This window comes from Panicum virgatum, chromosome 7N, assembly GCF_016808335.1.
Source record: "Panicum virgatum strain AP13 chromosome 7N, P.virgatum_v5, whole genome shotgun sequence".
In the NCBI taxonomy this organism is placed as follows: Eukaryota; Viridiplantae; Streptophyta; class Magnoliopsida; order Poales; family Poaceae; genus Panicum; species Panicum virgatum.
The window spans coordinates 44,107,465-44,126,244 of NC_053151.1; the positions used below are offsets into that span (position 1 = coordinate 44,107,465).

An 18,780-nucleotide genomic window follows, 5' to 3' on the forward strand; every position below is an offset into this window, starting at 1 on the left:
GGGAATTTTCCCGGCTGAAAACGGGAACCGTGAAAACGGTCGGGAAAACACCCCAACCATTCCCGTTCCTGTTCCCGCCCGTTTTCCCGTTTTGTTTTCCCATTTTTTTCGCGAAAACAGTTTACGGTCGGTTTAAACGGTAAATGGAGCCGGTCGGGACGGGATTTTCCCGTCCCATTTTCAACCCTACTGCCAACCGACCGGGCCATCCAAACTTGCTCCGCGCACCGTCATCGGAAACTTGGAAGCTTATTGCATGATCGCTTCGTTTGGCAGCCCGCCCGCGCTGCGCACAAGTTCACACTAGATCATCGAGCACCGTCTGCCCTCTCGGGTCTCGCCGTCGCCGCCGCCCGTGCGACCACCCAGCCACTCATGGCGACCTGCTCCCGCGCGCAGCTCCCGCCACCCCCCGCCGCCATCCTTGCGGCCGGACTCGCCGGCCCAGGTTCCCCTCCGATCCCACCGGCTCGCTTCCCCTCTCGCCTCGCGAGCGCGACTAAAAGTTAGGGTTTGCTTTTGCCCTCTCTCATCTCGTTGGTATGCTCGGTTCCTCGCAGGGATGAAGAGTGGCCCGCCGGTACCAGCGCCTGAGGAGGAGGAGGTGAAGGTGAAGCCGCCCGCCGCTGACATGGCCAGGCCAGGTTCATCCTCGGCCCTCTGAACCCGAAATCTCTTCCTTTTTTTTGCGCAAGCGCAATTGGGGTCGTTTCTGACCCCCTTGCTCCGATGGCTCTTCTTTGTGCAGGGAAGAGGTTCCGCCCGCGGCCCGCGGGTGCCGGTGACGAAGGAGGAGGAGGAGGAGCTCATCGAGGTGACGGTTCGGCACATGTCGGGGAGGAAGGAGCTGCAGGCTAGGATCGAGAGGCGGGACGAGCTGTGCAAGAGCCTCGACGAGCACGAGCTTCTGTTCAAGAGGAGCTGGGCCGCGACCTTGGCCAACCACGTGTTCGCCCACCGTGCCAGCGTCGCCAAAGCCAGGCACCACCAGCTCCGCGTCGGCTAGAAGGAGGGGGAACCCTTGCGGCCTTGCCGAAGGTGGTCGATGATGCCCTCCGCTGGGCCTTCGTCATGAACGAGCACATTGACAGAGGCATGGACATGGGCCTGGACTCCTTCACCGATGATTACCGTAAGTTCTATGAGAACGAGAAGATGCGCTGCCAAGTGGAAGCTGAGAAGTGAGATAGTTTGCACTTTGCAGTGATGAGAATGGAGCTCCACAGGGTCCTGTTGCCGCAAAGTAGTTGTCTAATTATCCTTTGTAAATGTACTATTGCTCCAAATTAAGAATTGAAAGCATCTAGGCCCGTGGATGCTAAATGGTAAGTTTCGGTGATTAGTGACAACGTTTGTGACTAACGTGTGTTTTGAAGGAATTATCGTTTATCCGTTAAAATCGCAAATGAAAGGAGACCCCTCAAAATTAACTCTCAATGACACGGACTCAAATTGTCAAGGCTAAAGACCTCTCTAGACTCAAGTGTCACAAGGAGATGAAGGACACTTGATTTAGTATAGGTTTTATAGTTTCTAGTTTGTGACCGTACTATAAAGGGGGGTTCGAAATTAGTAGCTTGATCATCCAAAGAGTTGGCCTTAAATTTTATGCACACTTGCTCAAGATCAACTCAATACCTGCAAAGAAACTAAGAATAACACTTGGAAGTAGAAAGAATCGACGTTCAAATCAACTCAAAGTCAGAAAACAGAAACAGAAAATTCTCAGTAGGTTCGGATAATCCGAATACACTGGTCGGATAAACACATCAAAACACCCGGATTATCCGACGCGTTAAAATGCTTGGTCGGATTTTGGGTAGTAGTATTACTCAGAGAGCATGTTTTCCAGAGCTGAAAACTGTCTGTGGGGTCGGATTATCCGACGCTAAGGAATTGAACGTCGGACTAAACGTCGGGTGATTTTGCAGAGAGGATGTTTTTCAGGCTGAAAAATTCTCTTCAGGATCGGATGATCTGACGTGGAACTGATTGTGCGTCAGACAAATTGGCAGAAGTAATGATCATAGTCGTTGGTTTTGGAATTCAAAATTTCTGATGAGGCCGGATTATCCGACGCATCATCTCAGAACACATCGGACTAATGACTCAGATAATGACATCAGCAAAGGATTTAAAATGTAACGTCTAGGGTGGAATTCACAGTGGGGTCGGATGATCCGACACCCTTCTCAGAGCACCGTCGGATTATCCGACCCTGCTGACTTTTTGCAGAAAAGTTGGTAACAGCTCTCAGTTGTTCCCTAGCCTATATAAGGGGGTACCTCGGGTCTCTTGAACTTCCTTTTGAACCCTTGAACACCTGAGGCCACACTAGTGCTGAGAGAAGACATCCACACATTGAGATCAACCAATTCATCAAGAATTTCAATCCTTGGAAGAGTGCAAGTGTGCTAGAACTTTAGGGCCAACTTAGTGATGGTCAAGTGAAGGCTTATTGTTACTCTTGGTGTTTGACGACACCTAGACGGTTTTGGTGATCGGAGGCTCTTGGTGAGCTCTTGGAGTTTGTGAGAGCCCCAAGAAGAAGAAGAAGTTGTACACGGTTTGAAGCCCGCCGTTCCGGAGATGGAGAAATGGTATTCTTAGTGAGTACTTGCTCTTCGTGATGCAAGGGAGCTTAACCCTTTGTGGGTGCTCCAACGTGGATTAGGGGGAGCGTCAACTCCTCGATACCACGGGAAAAAATCCAGTTGTCTCTTGTACATTCTCTTTTACATTCAAGCAATTTACTTAAGTATTTTCAGTTCTTGCTCTTTGCTTGGTTGTTTGAGACTAGGACTTGCTCTTGATAGTTTGCTTCAATTGGGCTAGCCTCTACATGATAGTTTGATCATTCTAGTAAAATGACTTTGTTAGTGTGCTTTCCTACCTAGATTCATCATGTTAGTATGCTCTAGATCTTAGGTCTTTGAACTATAGGCTTGGGCAACACTAGAGGTAGGTTAAGGACGGTTAGAATTTGAAAAAGTCCTAATTCATCCCCCCCTTCTTGGGCAACGATCCTTTCAATTGGTACCAGAGCTTAGACTCTCTTTTTAGGATCTAACAACCTAGAGAAATGACCCCGGGGAGTAGTTGACCACCCAAGCTCGATGGGAGAAACTACAGCTATTGGAAAGCCCGCATGGCGGGTTACCTTGACGCTCTTAACCCTCTTGCTTGGGAGGTTACCGACAAAGCCATTGGTGTTATGGATGAGTACCACACAAAATGAAATGCTAGAGCCAAAAGTATTTTGTTTGATGCTATTGGAGAATAAATCTTTGCTCGTGTGCATAGCAAGAAAACCGCTCATGAGGTGTGGGAAGAGCTTGAGACCATTCATGTTGGGTCTAAGAAGCTCCGTGTACCAAGTGCTAAAGGAGAAACTCAATGAGTTCAAAATGCATCCTAGTGAATTAGTTGAACAAATGTATGCTAGGTTGAATGTATTTATTGAGGACATTAATGAGCTTGAAATTTCTCCTTTATCTACTAGTGACATTATCCGGAAGATTCTTCACTCACTGCACAAGTCCAAGTACAATATTGTGACATCTTTGCTCTATGAGAAAGATCTTTCCACATTGCAATTGAGTGAAGTGATTGGGAAAATTCGGTCTCATGAGATGTTTCTCTTGGGCGAAATTGATCCTCCTAAAGCCAAAGGTGATCTTGCTCTCAAAGCTAAAGGCGAACACAAGTCAAACAAGAAGAGCAAGGGCAAGGCACCTATGTCAAGTTCAAGTGAAGCTAGTGATGAGAAAGGTGATGAAGACACCAAGCTTGCTCTCCTCATGAGGAAGACCACAAAGCTAATGTCAAGGTTGAACAAAAAGGGGTGCAACTTCGACCCCAAGAAAAACAAGTTCCATACAAGGAAGATCAAAGATATCCTCAAGAAGATATGCTATGTTTGTGGCAAGTATGGTCATCTCTCATATGATTGCCCTCAAGAATCCAATAAGATGCAAGATGAGGACAATCAACCAAGGCACAAGAAAGATCATGATCACAAGAAGGACCATGACAAGAAAGAGTACAAGAAGAAGAGGTCCTTCAAGAAGAAAGAGAAAAATCAAGGTTTTTCTTGGGGAGTGGATCACCGACGGTGAGATCTCAAGCGACGACGATGACGACTCCAAGAACATCGTTGTGGGGATCGCCATCCATGATGATGAACCACCACTACCTCCACCACCCATGTGCCTCATGGCTAGAGGTAACCCCAAGGTGAATTCCGATGACTCATGCTCTAGTGATGATGATAGTGATAATGAATTGTCTCATAGAGATCTTAAGTTGCTCCTAGATGAATATAATGATATGATCAAGAAGCTTAAATCTAAACTTAAGTGTTTAAAAAATGTGCATGTTGAGATTAAGACTTCGCATGATGAGTTACTTGTTAGACACAATGAGGTAGTAGAGACTCATGAAAAATGTGTTGTATCTAGCAAGCAACTTAGAGAGGATCGTGATAAGTTACTTGTTAAGCACAATGAACTAGTTGAAAAACATGACAAAGTAATTGTGCTCAACAAATCGTTGAAGAGTCCAACAAGAAACTTAAGCTTGATTATGCTAACCTAAATTTAAAATATCAAGAACTTGAGTTTGACTTTGATGCTATTGATGATGAACTTGAAATTCTAAAAGCTAAAAACATCAATGCATCAACTTCTTGTGAAACACATGTGGAGACTTCCAAATCTTTCACTAATCATAATGTCCCTAATTCTTCCAAGACTAACCATGATAGGGAAAATGAACTGGAGGAGGAGCTCCAAAGTTTGATCAAGTGCATATTCAATGTGACAAGAGGAGAATACTTGCACAAGGAGATTCTCTTCAACAATGCAAGGCACTTTGGAAGTAAGGGTCTTGGATCCTTCCCCAAGCCACTGGAGAATGTTCCAAGATCTCCGGAACTCAAGGATTGCTTCAACAAGAAAGTAGGCTCCTGTTGTCAACATTGCCAATATATTGGACATCACACAAGGGAGTGTCCTATTCCTACTCGCCCTCTTCCTACCTTGCCTAACAACTATAAGTCTCAATTTGACAATCATCACTTTTTGTTGAGCAAGCTTAAGAATGGCAAGGTGAAGGCCAAGTTCATTGGCACACAAGAGAAGAAAAAACTACCCCGCCAACTATGGGTTCCCAAAATTTTAGTTACTCACATCAAAAGACCCAAAGTTGCTTGGGTTCCCAAACCTCAAGAGTAATTCATTTGTGTGTAGGTGAACTACAAAGACGGTGGAAAGTATTGGGTGCTTGATAGCGGATGTACACAACACATGACCGGCTATGTAAAGATGTTCACCTCACTAGATGAAGAAGTGGGCGATCACGAGCATGTCACCTTTAGTGATAATTCTAAAGGGAAAGCGGTAGGTTTGGGTAAGGTTGCTATCTCCAAAGATCTCTCAATTTCAAATGTGTTGCTTGTGGAGTCGGTAAGCTTTAATTTGCTTTCAATTGCACAACTTTGTGATTTGGGTTTGATATGTACCTTTAGTGATAGTGGTGTAGTTGTAACAAGCAAGGAGGACAAGAGTTTGATCTTCAAAGGCTTCCGGCACGGTAATATCTACCTTGTGGATTTTTCATATAACGATGCTAGTTTGGCTACTTGTCTCTTTTTAAAGAACTCAATGGGATGGCTTTGGCATCGATAGATTGCTCACATTGGGATGAGTCAACTAAAGAAGGCATTTAAACGAGGTATGGTGGTTGGTGTGAAGGACGTTATTTTTGACAAAAATAAGTTGTGTAGTGCTTGCCAAGCCGGGAAGCAATTTGCTTCATCACATCCCATGAAGGCGTACCTATCCACATCAAGGTGCTTAGAGTTACTACACATGGACTTATTTGGACCGACCACCTACAAGAGCCTTGGAGGTAATCTTTATTGCTTAGTCATTGTTGATGATTACTCTAGATATGCTTGGACATTTTTTCTAGAGGACAAGAGCAAAACCGTCGGGATCTTCAAGATATTCATCAAGCAAGCCCAAAACGAGTTCAAGTCAAGTGTCCACCGGGACGCGTAATCGGAGGAGGGGGGATGTGTCTCTTGACGCGCTTGGCACCCTTAGGGGAGGATGCCACGGACTCAGCTTCTCCTTTATCCTTAGGAGAGAGTCCGGGCATCAATCCCTTGCCGTACCCACCGCCTGGGGTACGGATGCCCACAATGTGAAAACGCTGTGGAGGCGAGGGTGTCGTGGTTGTGCGTGTAGGTGTAGTTACATAGTTAAGACTAACGACATCCCCGCTCTTTGTGTACAGTGAATATACGTGTTCCTGTCCCTCCTCTAATGGCATTGGCGGAAGCGGGTCGGCGAAGAGGCGCTTGGGGACGTCCTTCGGCGCGAGCATCCCCGTCGTCGGACATGCAGAACCTCCTAAGCCCGGGCACCTGCCCCTCTTGGCGGAGATCTTCTTGATGGTGCGCGGCGTCGAGCGGGAGGCCGAGGAGCCGCCGTGGTGGTTCGGCCGAACCAGGGGTTTGGCCGACCCCCCTTTGGTACCCCTCGCTGCCTCCTTTGATGCTGGTGCAGGGATGACCGCCAATGGTGTGACACCTCAGGTGTCAATACTTTGAAATCCAATCAATACACCTTAGTGAAAGTTAAAAGAAAAATTTGGGAAACTAATTCAAAGAGAAAGGACCAAATAAAATACAAATCATACAAAAGAAATTAAAGGAAAAAGAGAAAGGAGTGAAAAACTACTCAAATTTTAATTCAAAAATGTGCACAAAATTTTTGTTGGCTCATGAGAGGTATTTCAATTGACATGTGCTCAATTGAACTTCAGCCAAAATCAAGTCAAAAACTGATTAAAACTAAAGTCCTTTTGTGCAAATATGTAAATGTACCAATAGTTCAAAATGTGGGTTTCAAACGAAAATTTGCATAACACAAAAGTTGTAGATCTTGAAAAGTTATGCAAAAATGGTATTCAACACTTTTCCATTTGAGCCCTCCAAGTAGGAGATAATTTTTTTTTACCGAGAGGTCCCTGAAATTTTCAGAAATCGCAAAAGAGCCCCTACCTCCATCTCTCTCTCCCGGCTTGCTCTGTTTCGGCCGCCGCCTGCCGTACGCCGCCGGTGGACTTCGTCCACCGCGCGCCCGCGGCCAAATGGACCCGGGGAAACCTCTCCACGCCACCTGGCCCGCCCCTTGGCACCTTCTCGCGCGCACACGCGTCCCAGGCCGCTCCCGAGCCGCCACGACACCCCGGCCGGCGCAGCGCCGTTGCCTCCTCCGCCCGCTCGCCGTTGAGCCGCCCAGGACCAAATCAACCGCCCCCAGTCACTGCATTCCTCCCCTAGTAGCTCCTTGGCCTATAAAGACCCCAAGAACCCCACAGTCGCGCCCCTTCTTCCCTTTCTTCCTCCTTCCGCCGCTCCGCCATGGCCGCCGAGATCCAGCTCGCGCGGACCGGCTAGCCCAGCCCCACATTGCCCCCTCCGACCACCGCAGCAGCTTCGCCACCTCCCAGTTAAGCTCCACGCGCGCGGAATCGAATCCAAACCCCCTCCCGAAGCCGTTCCCTTTTGCGCCGCCGCCGGCGAGCTCAGGCTCACCGCGGACCGGCCAGCTCCGGGGAAGGCCGAGCCCGACAGCTACCCCAGAAGCATCCACGAGCTCACGCGGTGCTCGTGCGCGCCTTGTTCCCCTACCCCGAGCCCTCCTTCACCTCCAGCGCCGGCGAACCGAACAACCGACCCGCCATCAACGCCGACGAGCTTGAACCTGTGCTCCAAACGCTCGAACGTCGACCAGGGTAGGTGTTCCTCGATCCTTTCTCCCCCACGCGCCTCCCCGTGGCAGCCCCGGTAAGCCCTGCACCGCAGAACACCACCGGCAAGATGCCACGGCGGAGAAGGCCGGCGAAGGACCCGGTTGTAATTTCTTTTTTTCGTTCAAGGGTGTCTCTGCAAGTTTTACAGTGTATACCAGTGAACTTCTAAAATGCGAAACAAATCACAAAAAAATCAGAAAAATGCAAACTCAACTGATCTGGAATCCTTGTAACAAAATCTACAAATTTTGTAACATTCACATTTGTAGAAACTCAACTGAATTTAATCTAGGGAAAAGAATAAGAAAACCACCTTATGCATGTTCATGAAGTTCTGCTCATCAAATGACTTTGATTTTTGGATATGTTATAACTAATGGGATTCTAAGATCACAGTAAAAAGATGACACCAAACCAAAACAGTTATCGGGTTAGAACAATCAAGATTCTCTAATCTGTTGTTAGCATTCTCGATTTAATTCTGGAAAATATGTACATGAACTTGCTCTGAAAATTTTACTAAAGCCTTGTGCCACTGAATCCCTGCAAATCTCTAAAATTCAAATTTATTAGATTTCATTTGCTATATACCATGATTTATGCTTGTTTAATCAACTTAATTCCTCATATATAGTTCTTATGCTCAGAAAAATCCATGTTTATTTCTGGAGTCTCTTTTTAGCTCTGTGTTCCTGTCTAAGAATTTTGAGCTGCTTTTACTGAGTTTTGCCTTGGTGAATAATCATGCTTAGCATCTTAGGGCTAGATTTACTATTTTTGTTCTGAGTAATCTACAATGTTTCTGATCATTATTTTTGGGCATGATCTTGTTTAGAGTATGTTCTACCTGTGATAAAAAGTTCAGATGCAATACTGGTCGGATGCATCTTGAGAAATTCATGCAAACTCATGTTAAATTAACTGAATAACTAATTTATCATAGTGAGTTAAATCTTGAAAATTTTTTTGGAGTATGTTTAACTCAGGACTAGTCTCTGGTAAAAAATTGAGAAGCAAATCCTTAGTAAAACTTTCTGTAGATTTAATCTTTGTTAATGGCTTGCTATTTTTAATCTTTTTATCACCTCTGCTATATAAGTGTATAAAATCTGGAAAAATTTCAGTACTGAGTTTATGCTTTGAAGTTGCTTGCATAAAATTTGTAGCACCAGAATCCATGTTGAACATTCTGTACAAAAAGATGAAGTAACTAGAGTAATCCTTTTGCATGAATAGTTATAGTTCTTGCTCTATGGTAGATGCTGAAATTTATACCCTAATGTTCAAGTTTGAATCTGAGTTACTTTAGTGTTTCATCACTAGCTCTTTAGTAATTGTGTTGTTAAGAAATAATGAAAGCATGCTATGTGTTGAGATTGAAAATGAAAACCCAGAACCCCACTCATTCATGAATAATCGTAGTTATGCTTGCTACTCTATAAACGTTTGCCCATGAAATGAAATGTGAAATCATCACTAAATTAACTTTCGTGGACTACAACTTTATCGTGAAGGAAAGAAATTATATCCCTGAATAACTCAAAATCTTGCATTGCATATAGAAACGGTTAACCTCGCGGACGGAGACTACGAACTGGTGCCCGCGGACTCTCGTGCGGAGCAGGAGGTTAATCTGAATTGTACTAACTTGTCTCAAGACCTGGGCCAAGCCCCAGAAGCTTTTCTGTCTGACAGTGCCCAAGAAGGCAAGCCCCGGAGCATAATCCCACTATTTTCCGAATTATCATTCTGCTATCTATTTATTAATGTATGGTAATAGTTGATTTTCTGCAATTAAGTTCTCTAGGCGTTGATCGAAAACCCTAGATGCATGATCCATAGGAACCTATGTTTGATACCGGATCTTTTTATCGACTAGTTGCCATGCTAAATAGGTACGGTAGAAGTCGAGTGGTTTCCTGCCTCTCGCGAGCAAATAGGAATTGTACTGACTTTAATTCCTGTTGAAATGTAAGGACAACGGGCGGGGTTGTGTAGTTGTGATACCCCGCTGGTGTAGTCAAAAATGGCTAAGGTCGCGGTGTGTGGCTCATTTCGTTAAGCGTTTGAAAGTACTAGCCACATACCGAGAAATATGGTAATCGGTAAGCTTAAGTACCTGATTGGACCGGCGAGTGGAACGATCTCGCACCCTCCTGGTAGAAGTATGGTTTATTTTATGTCGCGACGTACGGGTGCAGAGTGGTCGGACTCTGTAGTCGGGGAGGGTGTTCCGGATCCACGGACTGGAAAGAAAGGGGAAAAGTAGCGTGGGCGGGAGCGAAGTCGATCCCCATGCGTGTGGTCTAGGTTCCCCTGGCCAGGTTGAAATTCGATTCAGAATCGTCCGCCTCTCACGGCATGAGATTGCTTAATGTTTTCGGTCACATAGAGTAACAAGTGGAATCCGATGATGAAAATACTGTTGGTTGATTAAATGGTTGCTCTACCATGTTTGAGTAGAGTCAGTTGCAAATTTAGAATGGTTAATTCTACTAAAATCTGGCTAAGTAAAACCTGAAATTAAGGATCAACACTTAGCGGCATTTTTGGCAAACAAACCCTACCAACCAAAAAGCTTGCATGTCTAGTTATCGGACTATGTTATATCCGGAGACGGGTCAGTCTTGCTGAGTATTAGTATACTCAGCCTTGCTTGTGGCACTGTTTTTCAGGTACTAACTTTGAAGATCTGTTTGCGAGTCTTACTTGGCCTTGCACTCTGCCTCCGGGTTGGTCTGTTGAGTGGGATGGCCCTTCAGCTGGTGCTAATCACCCTCCCGCTGAGTGACGCATTCGTACGGGCTTTACCGATGCGTCACGTTATTTCGTTAGTTATCCTTTGATGCTTCCGCTGAACTTTGAGACTTGAATAATTTGAGGAGTTGGAACTCCGTAGTACTTCGCTAGTCAGAACATGGTTTGTAATAAATTTTCTTTCCGCTGCAATCACTCTGAGATGTATGAAATGGTTTGTGTTGTAATCTCTGGGCTCACCTTCGTGTGAGTGTTGTCTGCTGATCCTGGAATAGCGTGGCTTTTATCGAGGCTTCACTCGAGGAACTACCGGTGAGTGCCAGATTGGGTCAGAGTTGCTTAGCAACGAAGATCAGTGCACCCGGGCCCAGTAGTTTTGGGTGGTTCCGCCACAAATGGTGTCTTGGAGATGTGCTCGGCCTCCTGGCCGACTTCCATGACTGTAAGGGCGAGGTTCGCCGGCGAGGGCTCTCCCTCGAGGGCGAATGTGGACGAAGTTTCGTTGAACGGGAGGATCAGAGTTGTGGAGGGGATGAGAGCAAGAAGATCAAGATGGAGGTGAGGAAGAAAGGAGAAGGAGAGGATCATTTTAAAGTCAAAATCGGGAGAAATTTTCCTTTCTGCAGCCTGGCACGTATGGAAATGAGAAGTGGTCGTTTGAGGGGATTCAAATACGAAATTTGAAAGGCTTTCGCTGCCAGGTGGGGTCGGCCGACCCAGGGGTTCGGCCGGCCCCACTTGGGCCCATCTGGCTCTCATTTTTTTCTCATTGGTCGGGGGGCACGAGGTGGCCCCCATGCAAGTGGTTTTGGATTTTATTTTGGGGCCGAGGAGTTTGATATGTGTTGAATTCTACTTAATTTATAATATCAAACTCTTCACTGGAGTTATATGGCATATGAAAAACTTTTAAACGCTGGCCATTAACCTTGAATAACTTACCTTCGTCGTCTTGAAGTGTGACGGCTCCATGTGATGATGTGTTGACGACGGTATATGGCCCCTTCCACTTGCTTTGGAGCTTTTTTTCGCCGAAGAGCTTAACCCTGGAATTAAACAATAGTACCTTATCTCTGGGTTTGAATTCCTTCGGCTTGATCCTCTTGTCGTGCCATCTTTTTGTTCTGTCCTTGTAAATCTTGGCACTGTGGTAAGCCTTCTCTCTCCATTCTTCCAATTCTGCCAGTTGGATCTGTCGATTCTTTCCGGCTTGCTTCAAATCCATGTTCCATTGCTCAGTTAGCATTTGTGAGACTCTGATACTCTATTTTCTTGTGTAGTTTGGCGAGGTGGATATTGATAGCTCGCTTGTCGCTAGCCACTCTTCCGTTGCTGAGGACATTGTAATGGTGAATAATGGTTGCTTGTGTTGCACTGTCCAAGGGGATCTTGTTAAGATGCTTCTGAAGTTGGTGAAGCAGAAGGGGGACAAGTTCGATCATATTGTCATTGAAACAACAGGTGAATCTCAATGGATGAAAGTTCCCCATCTTGCATTATGGGTCTGCTATTGATTTCTGGACACCTGACAGTCAATTTCATCGTCCAGGTCTTGCAAAACCTGGTCCTGTCATTGAGACATTCTGTTCAGATGAATTGGTTTCTAAATATGTGAAACTTGATGGTGTGGTTACTATGGTCGATTGCAAGCATGCCATGAACCATTTGAATGAAGTAAAAGCCAGATGGGTTGTAAACGAGGCAGTAGAACAAGTTGCTTATGCAGACCGAATTATATTGAATAAGGTATTTATTTTGGTTACATCTACTTCTACATTTTCCCTAGTTTCAGAACAGAACTTTTAGCAACATCGCTTTCTATTCTAATGTTCTGTAACTTCCATAATACAGATTGATTTGGTTGATGATGCAGAACTGGAGGCGTTAACTAACAAAATTAAGGTAGATTAGTAGAACAACTTCATGGAACAAGAATGGAAGCAGATGATTTGTTCATTCATGCTGATCCTTTTCATCCTTTTTACAGATCATAAATGGGATGGCTCAGATGAAAAAGGCAAGATTTTGGCGATGTTGATATGGATTTTGTGCTAGGAATTGGAGGTTATGACCTTGACAGGTTAGTAGTATTTATTTTCTTTGGTACTGAAGAGTATTTGGCTTTGATCCTCACATTCAGTATCATTTCTCGCTTCTCTAATCGGGATAATTGAATACAGAGTTGAGGCTGAAGTCCAATTGCAGGAAAGCAAAGAGACAGGCAATTGTCACCATGGAGATGAACATGGTAAAGTTCATACTTTGATGTCTGATGTCCTGTATCTTCTGTGTTTGTATTTTCAATCAAATTTTGTGATGAAGAAATTGTGACAAGTAAATCTCAAATTGAGGTGACAATGAGATTTCACCCACCATTATTTTGCTTGCCACTTGTGTGTGAGAGCATCATTAACTTTCTGTCTGAATTTGGTTTACTCTGCTGGCTTGTAGGACACCATCATGATCATGTTCATGATTCAGCCGTCACTAGTGTGAGCATTGTTTCGGAGGGAGTACTTGATCTTGATGAGGTAAATTGTACTTAGGTTAGCTCAGTATGCTGAAGAACTTGCTTGAAATATTAGGAGTTTTCAATCTTTATCTCTTCATTACTAAATCGTGTCTGCATGGATTGGCTGGATTATTGCTGCTTCCTTTTGAAGGTAAATGATTGGTTGGAGAGGCTGGTCGATGAGAAAGGTGAAGATCTGTACAGATTAAAGGGTGTTATATCGGTAAATGAGTCATCCGGACGCTTCGTATTTCAGGTTAGCCAATTTATTACCTTTCTGCCCATTTACTTCAATGAATTTGGTGCTATTATATCTCCAGGTATAGTTTTGATTTTATTGGTATGTTTTGTCATTTTTTGCTAGCACAAAAAGATTGTTTTTCCCCATGCTAACTTCAAAAATTATAGGGTGTGCACTCAATGCTAGAAGGATGCCCGGCAAAGCCCTGGGAACCTGATGAGAAGAGAGTCAACAAACTAGTGTTTATTGGCAGAAATTTGGACGAAGCCGCACTGAGAAAAGCCTTCAACGGCTGCTTAGTATGAATACTCTGGTCACGTTACTATGAATTCTCTGGTCATGCCTTGATCTTGGGAGTTTGAAGTTGCGAACGGAAGCACCACAAGCCATGAGTGCAGAATTGCAGATATAGGATGTTGTGTGTTTCACTGCTGATGTTTGCCTCATGTTCAATTGAGAAAACCGATCACTGTGACGATCTACGAATTGCCGACATGCTAGATAGGACCAGAGATGCAAATGTCAAGGTTTGTGTTTACGTGTCTGGATTAGTACCGGACTTGTGAATTGAGAAACTACTGTTGTGTTATTCTTGATATGGAATCGATCCAGAGTGCGATAAATCCATGGACTGTCGACAATGAAACAATGATTTCATGCTGAGGTCTGAAAATACATGACTTTTCAACCTACATTACTGAAAAAATGGTCTGACCTGTACTTGCCGTGTGCGTAACCGCGAACATCCCCTACACGAGAACAGCTGCGTGCTGCCATGCGGGGCGCCGCCGCCGCCAGCCAACGGATAATTTCCTCGGGCACTAGCCGTTACGGCTACAAAGCCCTTGTCCCTCCCTCCCGAATAATCTCCCCCCACGGACCCGACCAAAAAACCCCACCTGAAAGAAACCTCCCCGCCGCCTAAGCAAAATCCTTCCCTTCTCTCGGCTCCCGATCTCGTCGTCCTCCGTCGCCGCCAGCGAATCCACCCTGCGATAAGGAAGGGGGACGACGCCGTCTTGCGATCAGAGCTTTCCGAGATCTCCCGCGCCTTCTCTTCTTCCCCTTTCGAGTCTCTTTGATTGAATCGTCTGCTGCGTGTGTCGATCTTGAAAAAAAAAAGAATCTATTTGATTTCCTAGTTGAATTGTTAGCCTCGCTTTAGTTTCCAGTTCTTTGGTACTAGATAGAATCGTTGCGGTAGGATACCCTAGCGTGAATCCTGTTTCTTGCTCGTGGTGGTAGTAGTAGTTGCGGTGTGCGTTATTTCCTTGTTCGTGTTGCTTCTAGTGAAAGTTCGAACCCATGGATGCAGAATCCAATTCCATCTCGTCGCAGAGGAGCGGCAACCGGCGCGCGGCGCCGCCGCGGCCGGCGCTCCAGGAGGCCGGGTCCAGGCCGTACATGCCGCCACTCAGCTCGGGTCCCCGCAACCCGTCGGCCAAGTGCTACGTGAGTTCTTGATCCCAATCATCCCCCCCCCCCCCGTTCTTCGCACGCAGGCACACGAGTGCTGGTCGACTGAATGTCTCAACGGTTGATCCTCTTTGTTTCGCAGGGCGACAGATTCATCCCGGAGCGGTCGGCGATGGACATGGACTTGGCGCATTACTTGCTGACGGAGCCGAGGAAAGACAAGGAGAACCCGGCGGCGGCGTCCCCGGGCAAGGAGGCGTACCGGAAGCTGCTGGCCGAGAAGCTGCTCAACAACCGCACCAGGATCCTCGCCTTCCGGAACAAGCCGCCGGAACCTGAGAACATGCTCACGGATCTCCGTTCTGATGCGGTCCAAGCCAAGCCGGCAAAGCAGCGCCGACACATTCCCCAGGTATGCACGTGTAGCTGTATCATTCTTTGGTGCTGCGCTTGAAGTGTCGATCCATGGTGGTTACTAACTGTGCCTTGGCAATTGGCGCAGTCTTCAGAGAGGACTCTGGATGCTCCGGACCTCGCTGACGATTACTACCTCAACCTGCTAGACTGGGGAAGCAGCAATGTGCTGTCCATTGCGCTGGGCAGCACGGTGTACCTCTGGGATGCCTCCAGTGGATCTACGTCAGAGCTTGTTACCGTTGATGATGACTATGGTCCCGTCACAAGCGTTAGCTGGGCTCCTGATGGCCGGCACATCGCCGTAGGCCTAAACTCCTCTGATGTCCAGCTTTGGGACACCACCTCGAACCGACTGGTCGGTACTTTGGGCTTTTCTCATAATGTGTTCTATTTACCTTCGGTTTGTTCTTATAGTTGTGCTGAAGATGCTCATTGTGGTTGATTCTCTCTGCAGCTGAGGACATTACGAGGTGTGCATGAATTGAGGGTCGGTTCTCTGGCATGGAATAACAGCATCCTGACAACTGGTGGCATGGACGGCAAGATCGTGAACAATGATGTGAGGATCAGGAACAATGTTGTGCAGACATATCATGGGCATGAGCAGGAGGTGTGTGGGCTCAAATGGTCAGGATCAGGGCAGCAACTGGCCAGTGGTGGAAATGACAACCTTCTACACATCTGGGATGTGTCCATGTCATCCTCTGTACAGTCTGCTGGGCGTACGCAGTGGTTGCACAGGCTTCAGGATCACTTGGCTGCCGTGAAGGCACTGGCATGGTGCCCATTCCAGAGCAACCTGCTGGCTTCTGGCGGTGGTGGGGGTGATCGCTGCATCAAGTTCTGGAACACCCACACTGGTGCATGCCTCAACTCAGTTGACACTGGATCGCAAGTGTGCGCGCTGCTCTGGAACAAGAATGAGAGGGAGCTGCTGAGCTCACACGGGTTCACAAAGAATCAGCTCACTTTGTGGAAGTACCCGTTGATGGTTAAGATGGCCGAACTCAATGGCCATACCTCCCGCGTCCTATTCATGGCTCAGGTATCTTTGCTGCCATACACCTTGTGTTTTTGCTTGCCTTACAGTGTCTTGCATAACATCAACTTGTGCTTTTGCTTGTCTTACATTGTGTCTTGCATAACATTATATTTTTATGAACACATTTCTTATGGCTTGCTTGCTTTGCCTCGTGGTAATTCTGCAGAGCCCTGATGGATGCACTGTGGCATCTGCTGCAGCAGATGAGACATTGCGGTTCTGGAATGTGTTTGGAACTCCTGAAGCGGCGCCTAAGGCTGCGGCCAAGGCTTCCCACACCGGGATCTTCAACAGTTTCAACCACATCCGATGAAGAAATGACATCATTGGTATGGTTCTACCCCCCTTCGTACTAATCCTTCGCCAGATTATCGTTTCACACAGTCACAATCACTACTAATCCTTAGCCAGTTATCCCTGATCATCTTTTTGTCCCCTTTGCAGTTCTAAAGAGACCTTTCTAGAGCCTCCAGACCTGTCGATAGGAATGTGCCCTTTAACATCACCACCAAAACACCATCGAGCTGATGTTCCACAAAAGAGATCATCATATACTATAGCAATAATCTTGTGTTGACATGTGTACATCTGTTGACTATTTTGGGTTTCTAGCGTTGTAATCAGATTTAAATTACATTTTTCCTTTTTTTTATATCAATTACATTTTTCCTTGATATGCTGGTAACACTGGTTGCTGGTCCATAATACTGTACGTTCCTTGATATGCTGGTAACACTGGTTGCTGGTCCATAATACTGTACGTTGCTGATCCATAATATTGTACATAAAGTTTTGATATAAAAAGCTTATATAATATTTCTGTGTTTCACACTTAGGCTGCCTCCAATAGGCCATGTATTTGGACAGGCAAAGCTTATATAATATTTCTGTGTTTCACAACGCATTTATGAATGGGATGGAAACCCTTGCGCCCGCAAGCATTCTCACGTTGAAGAAAATAAGAATTCTTCTGGGTAATCTTGCGGACCATGTCAAGGAATAAGGACTTCCTCATTCTAAATCTATGCATGAGAAGACAGTATGTTAGCAATTACTTTATAGAATTTTTACACATTGAAAGAGGCAACAGCAAAGAGTGCATACCATCGCCGAAAGTCCTCTTCGCTGTACAAAGGATTATCAACAAAGTAATCCATCATGATTTGTGCAAAAGCTGCTTCTCTATTGCAACGCTTAAATTTATGTCCTGGAACCGAACCACCCCTCCTACGTTTAGAAGGTTCCAAAGCCGCGATAATCGAAGCTACCATGCAGTGTTCATCTTTCTTCCGTTTATTCTGCCTAAAATGTGAGTCCTTCAGGCAGGACCAAGCTGTCATGTTCGAGAAGTCTGAATAACATAGATTACACAAAGTTTTAGTACACAGATAATACAAATGCTTTTGTGAAATCATAAGCAATTGGGGACATGTTCAAAGCATGAGCACAAATATAGCAAATGTGTAAAGTACCGGACCTTGAGGGAAACCAAGGCTTTGCTAGGATTGAGAAATTTGCAAGGATTGAGCAATACGTGTAACCATACTTAGCTCTTGACTTGGCTGTTGATGGCCTGACCCAGAGATTCTGTGTGCGAGCGATGGAACCCAAGGCCATGCCCCAAAATCAGAGCCAAATGTCAGCGCCGAGGCAACCACATTGCCGGAGTTGAAGGCCGTGCAATGAACCGTGGGCTAGAGGCTGCGAATCTCTTCTTTCACTGGCCGGGCGCTGCGTGGGGGCTGCCGATGCGTGGGAGGCGGCGGCGGCACTGGCCGGGTGCTGTGTCGGGGCTGCCGATGCGTGGGAGGCGGCGGCGGCGGTAGTACTGGCGGGGCGCTGCGTCAGGGCTGCCGATGCGTGGGAAGCGGCGGCGGCACTGGATGGGTCCTGTGTCGGGGCTGCCGATGCGTGGGAAGTGGCGGCGGCAGCGAGGAAGACGCAGGTACACGGTTCCGTGCGAAACTGGCATCGAAGTGAGGGAAAATGAGGAAGAATTCGTTCGTTGGCGCGAAACCATATTGGTCCAACGGCTCTAGCTATTTTAGCTGCTCTGTTGCAAACAAGAGACCCATGGATGGCCAGACAAAATCTCAGGGGCAGCTAAAACGGTGAAATGGCTGCCGAATATAGCTGCCCGTTGTTGGAGGCAGCCTTAGCAGTTACTTTGCTTAGCCAGTTAGCCTCCAGGCCTTGTGTCTACTCACGATTTTGTGCTTTCTGATGCCAAGAGAAATAGCTGATATTGGCATGTTGCCAGCTCAGCAGTTACAGAATTCCTCAGAAGAAAGGGAGTAGAATTTGCATGCCCAATGCTGCTACTCCATGCTGTCAAGCCATGGTAGACTTCACTGATTTTGTACAGCATTGCTACGTTGTATAGAGCTGTGGTCACTCAAATTTCAGTTCCTCCTGAGAGGGTGTTTAGTTGGTGAAAAAAATTGAGTTTGGCTACTATAGCACATTTTGTTGTTATTTAATAATTAATGTTCAATTATGGATTAATTAGTATCATTAGATTCATCTCGTAGGAATCAGTTAGACTATGTAATTAGTTATTTGTTTCAACTG

General features: G+C 46.1%; 1 protein-coding gene, 1 long non-coding RNA gene and 1 pseudogene across 2 annotated transcripts; 2 read left to right on the forward strand and 1 right to left on the reverse strand.

Annotated features, from left to right (window-relative positions):
- The first annotated feature begins 3,317 nt into the window (after positions 1–3,317).
- LOC120681308 lies at positions 3,318–14,439 on the forward strand (annotated as a pseudogene).
- Positions 14,176–17,025, forward strand: LOC120681882 (cell division cycle 20.2, cofactor of APC complex-like). The gene is made up of 6 exons (XM_039963539.1): positions 14,176–14,786; positions 14,893–15,162; positions 15,253–15,522; positions 15,622–16,212; positions 16,376–16,538; positions 16,654–17,025. The coding sequence occupies exons 1-5, from the start codon at positions 14,640–14,642 to the stop codon at positions 16,520–16,522; spliced, it is 1,425 nt and encodes a 474-aa protein (XP_039819473.1). The 5' UTR covers positions 14,176–14,639; the 3' UTR covers positions 16,523–16,538; positions 16,654–17,025.
- Positions 17,026–17,104: 79 nt separating this feature from the next.
- Positions 17,105–18,022, reverse strand: LOC120681883. The gene is made up of 3 exons (XR_005678124.1): positions 17,687–18,022; positions 17,314–17,560; positions 17,105–17,231 (listed from the first exon to the last, which is right to left on the reverse strand). It is a non-coding gene; the product is annotated as an uncharacterized LOC120681883 (long non-coding RNA).
- Between the last annotated feature and the right edge of the window lie 758 nt (positions 18,023–18,780).

What these genes read in the sequence shown, in the direction of transcription:
- LOC120681882 (XM_039963539.1), top strand. Translation starts at nt 14,640, where the DNA reads ATGGATGCAGAATCCAATTCCATCTCGTCGCAGAGGAGCGGCAACCGG. An exon ending in ACCCGTCGGCCAAGTGCTAC is followed by an intron (nt 14,787 to 14,892) that starts GTGAGTTCTTGA and finishes TTTGTTTCGCAG; the next exon opens with GGCGACAGATTCATCCCGGA. An exon ending in AGCGCCGACACATTCCCCAG is followed by an intron (nt 15,163 to 15,252) that starts GTATGCACGTGT and finishes CAATTGGCGCAG; the next exon opens with TCTTCAGAGAGGACTCTGGA.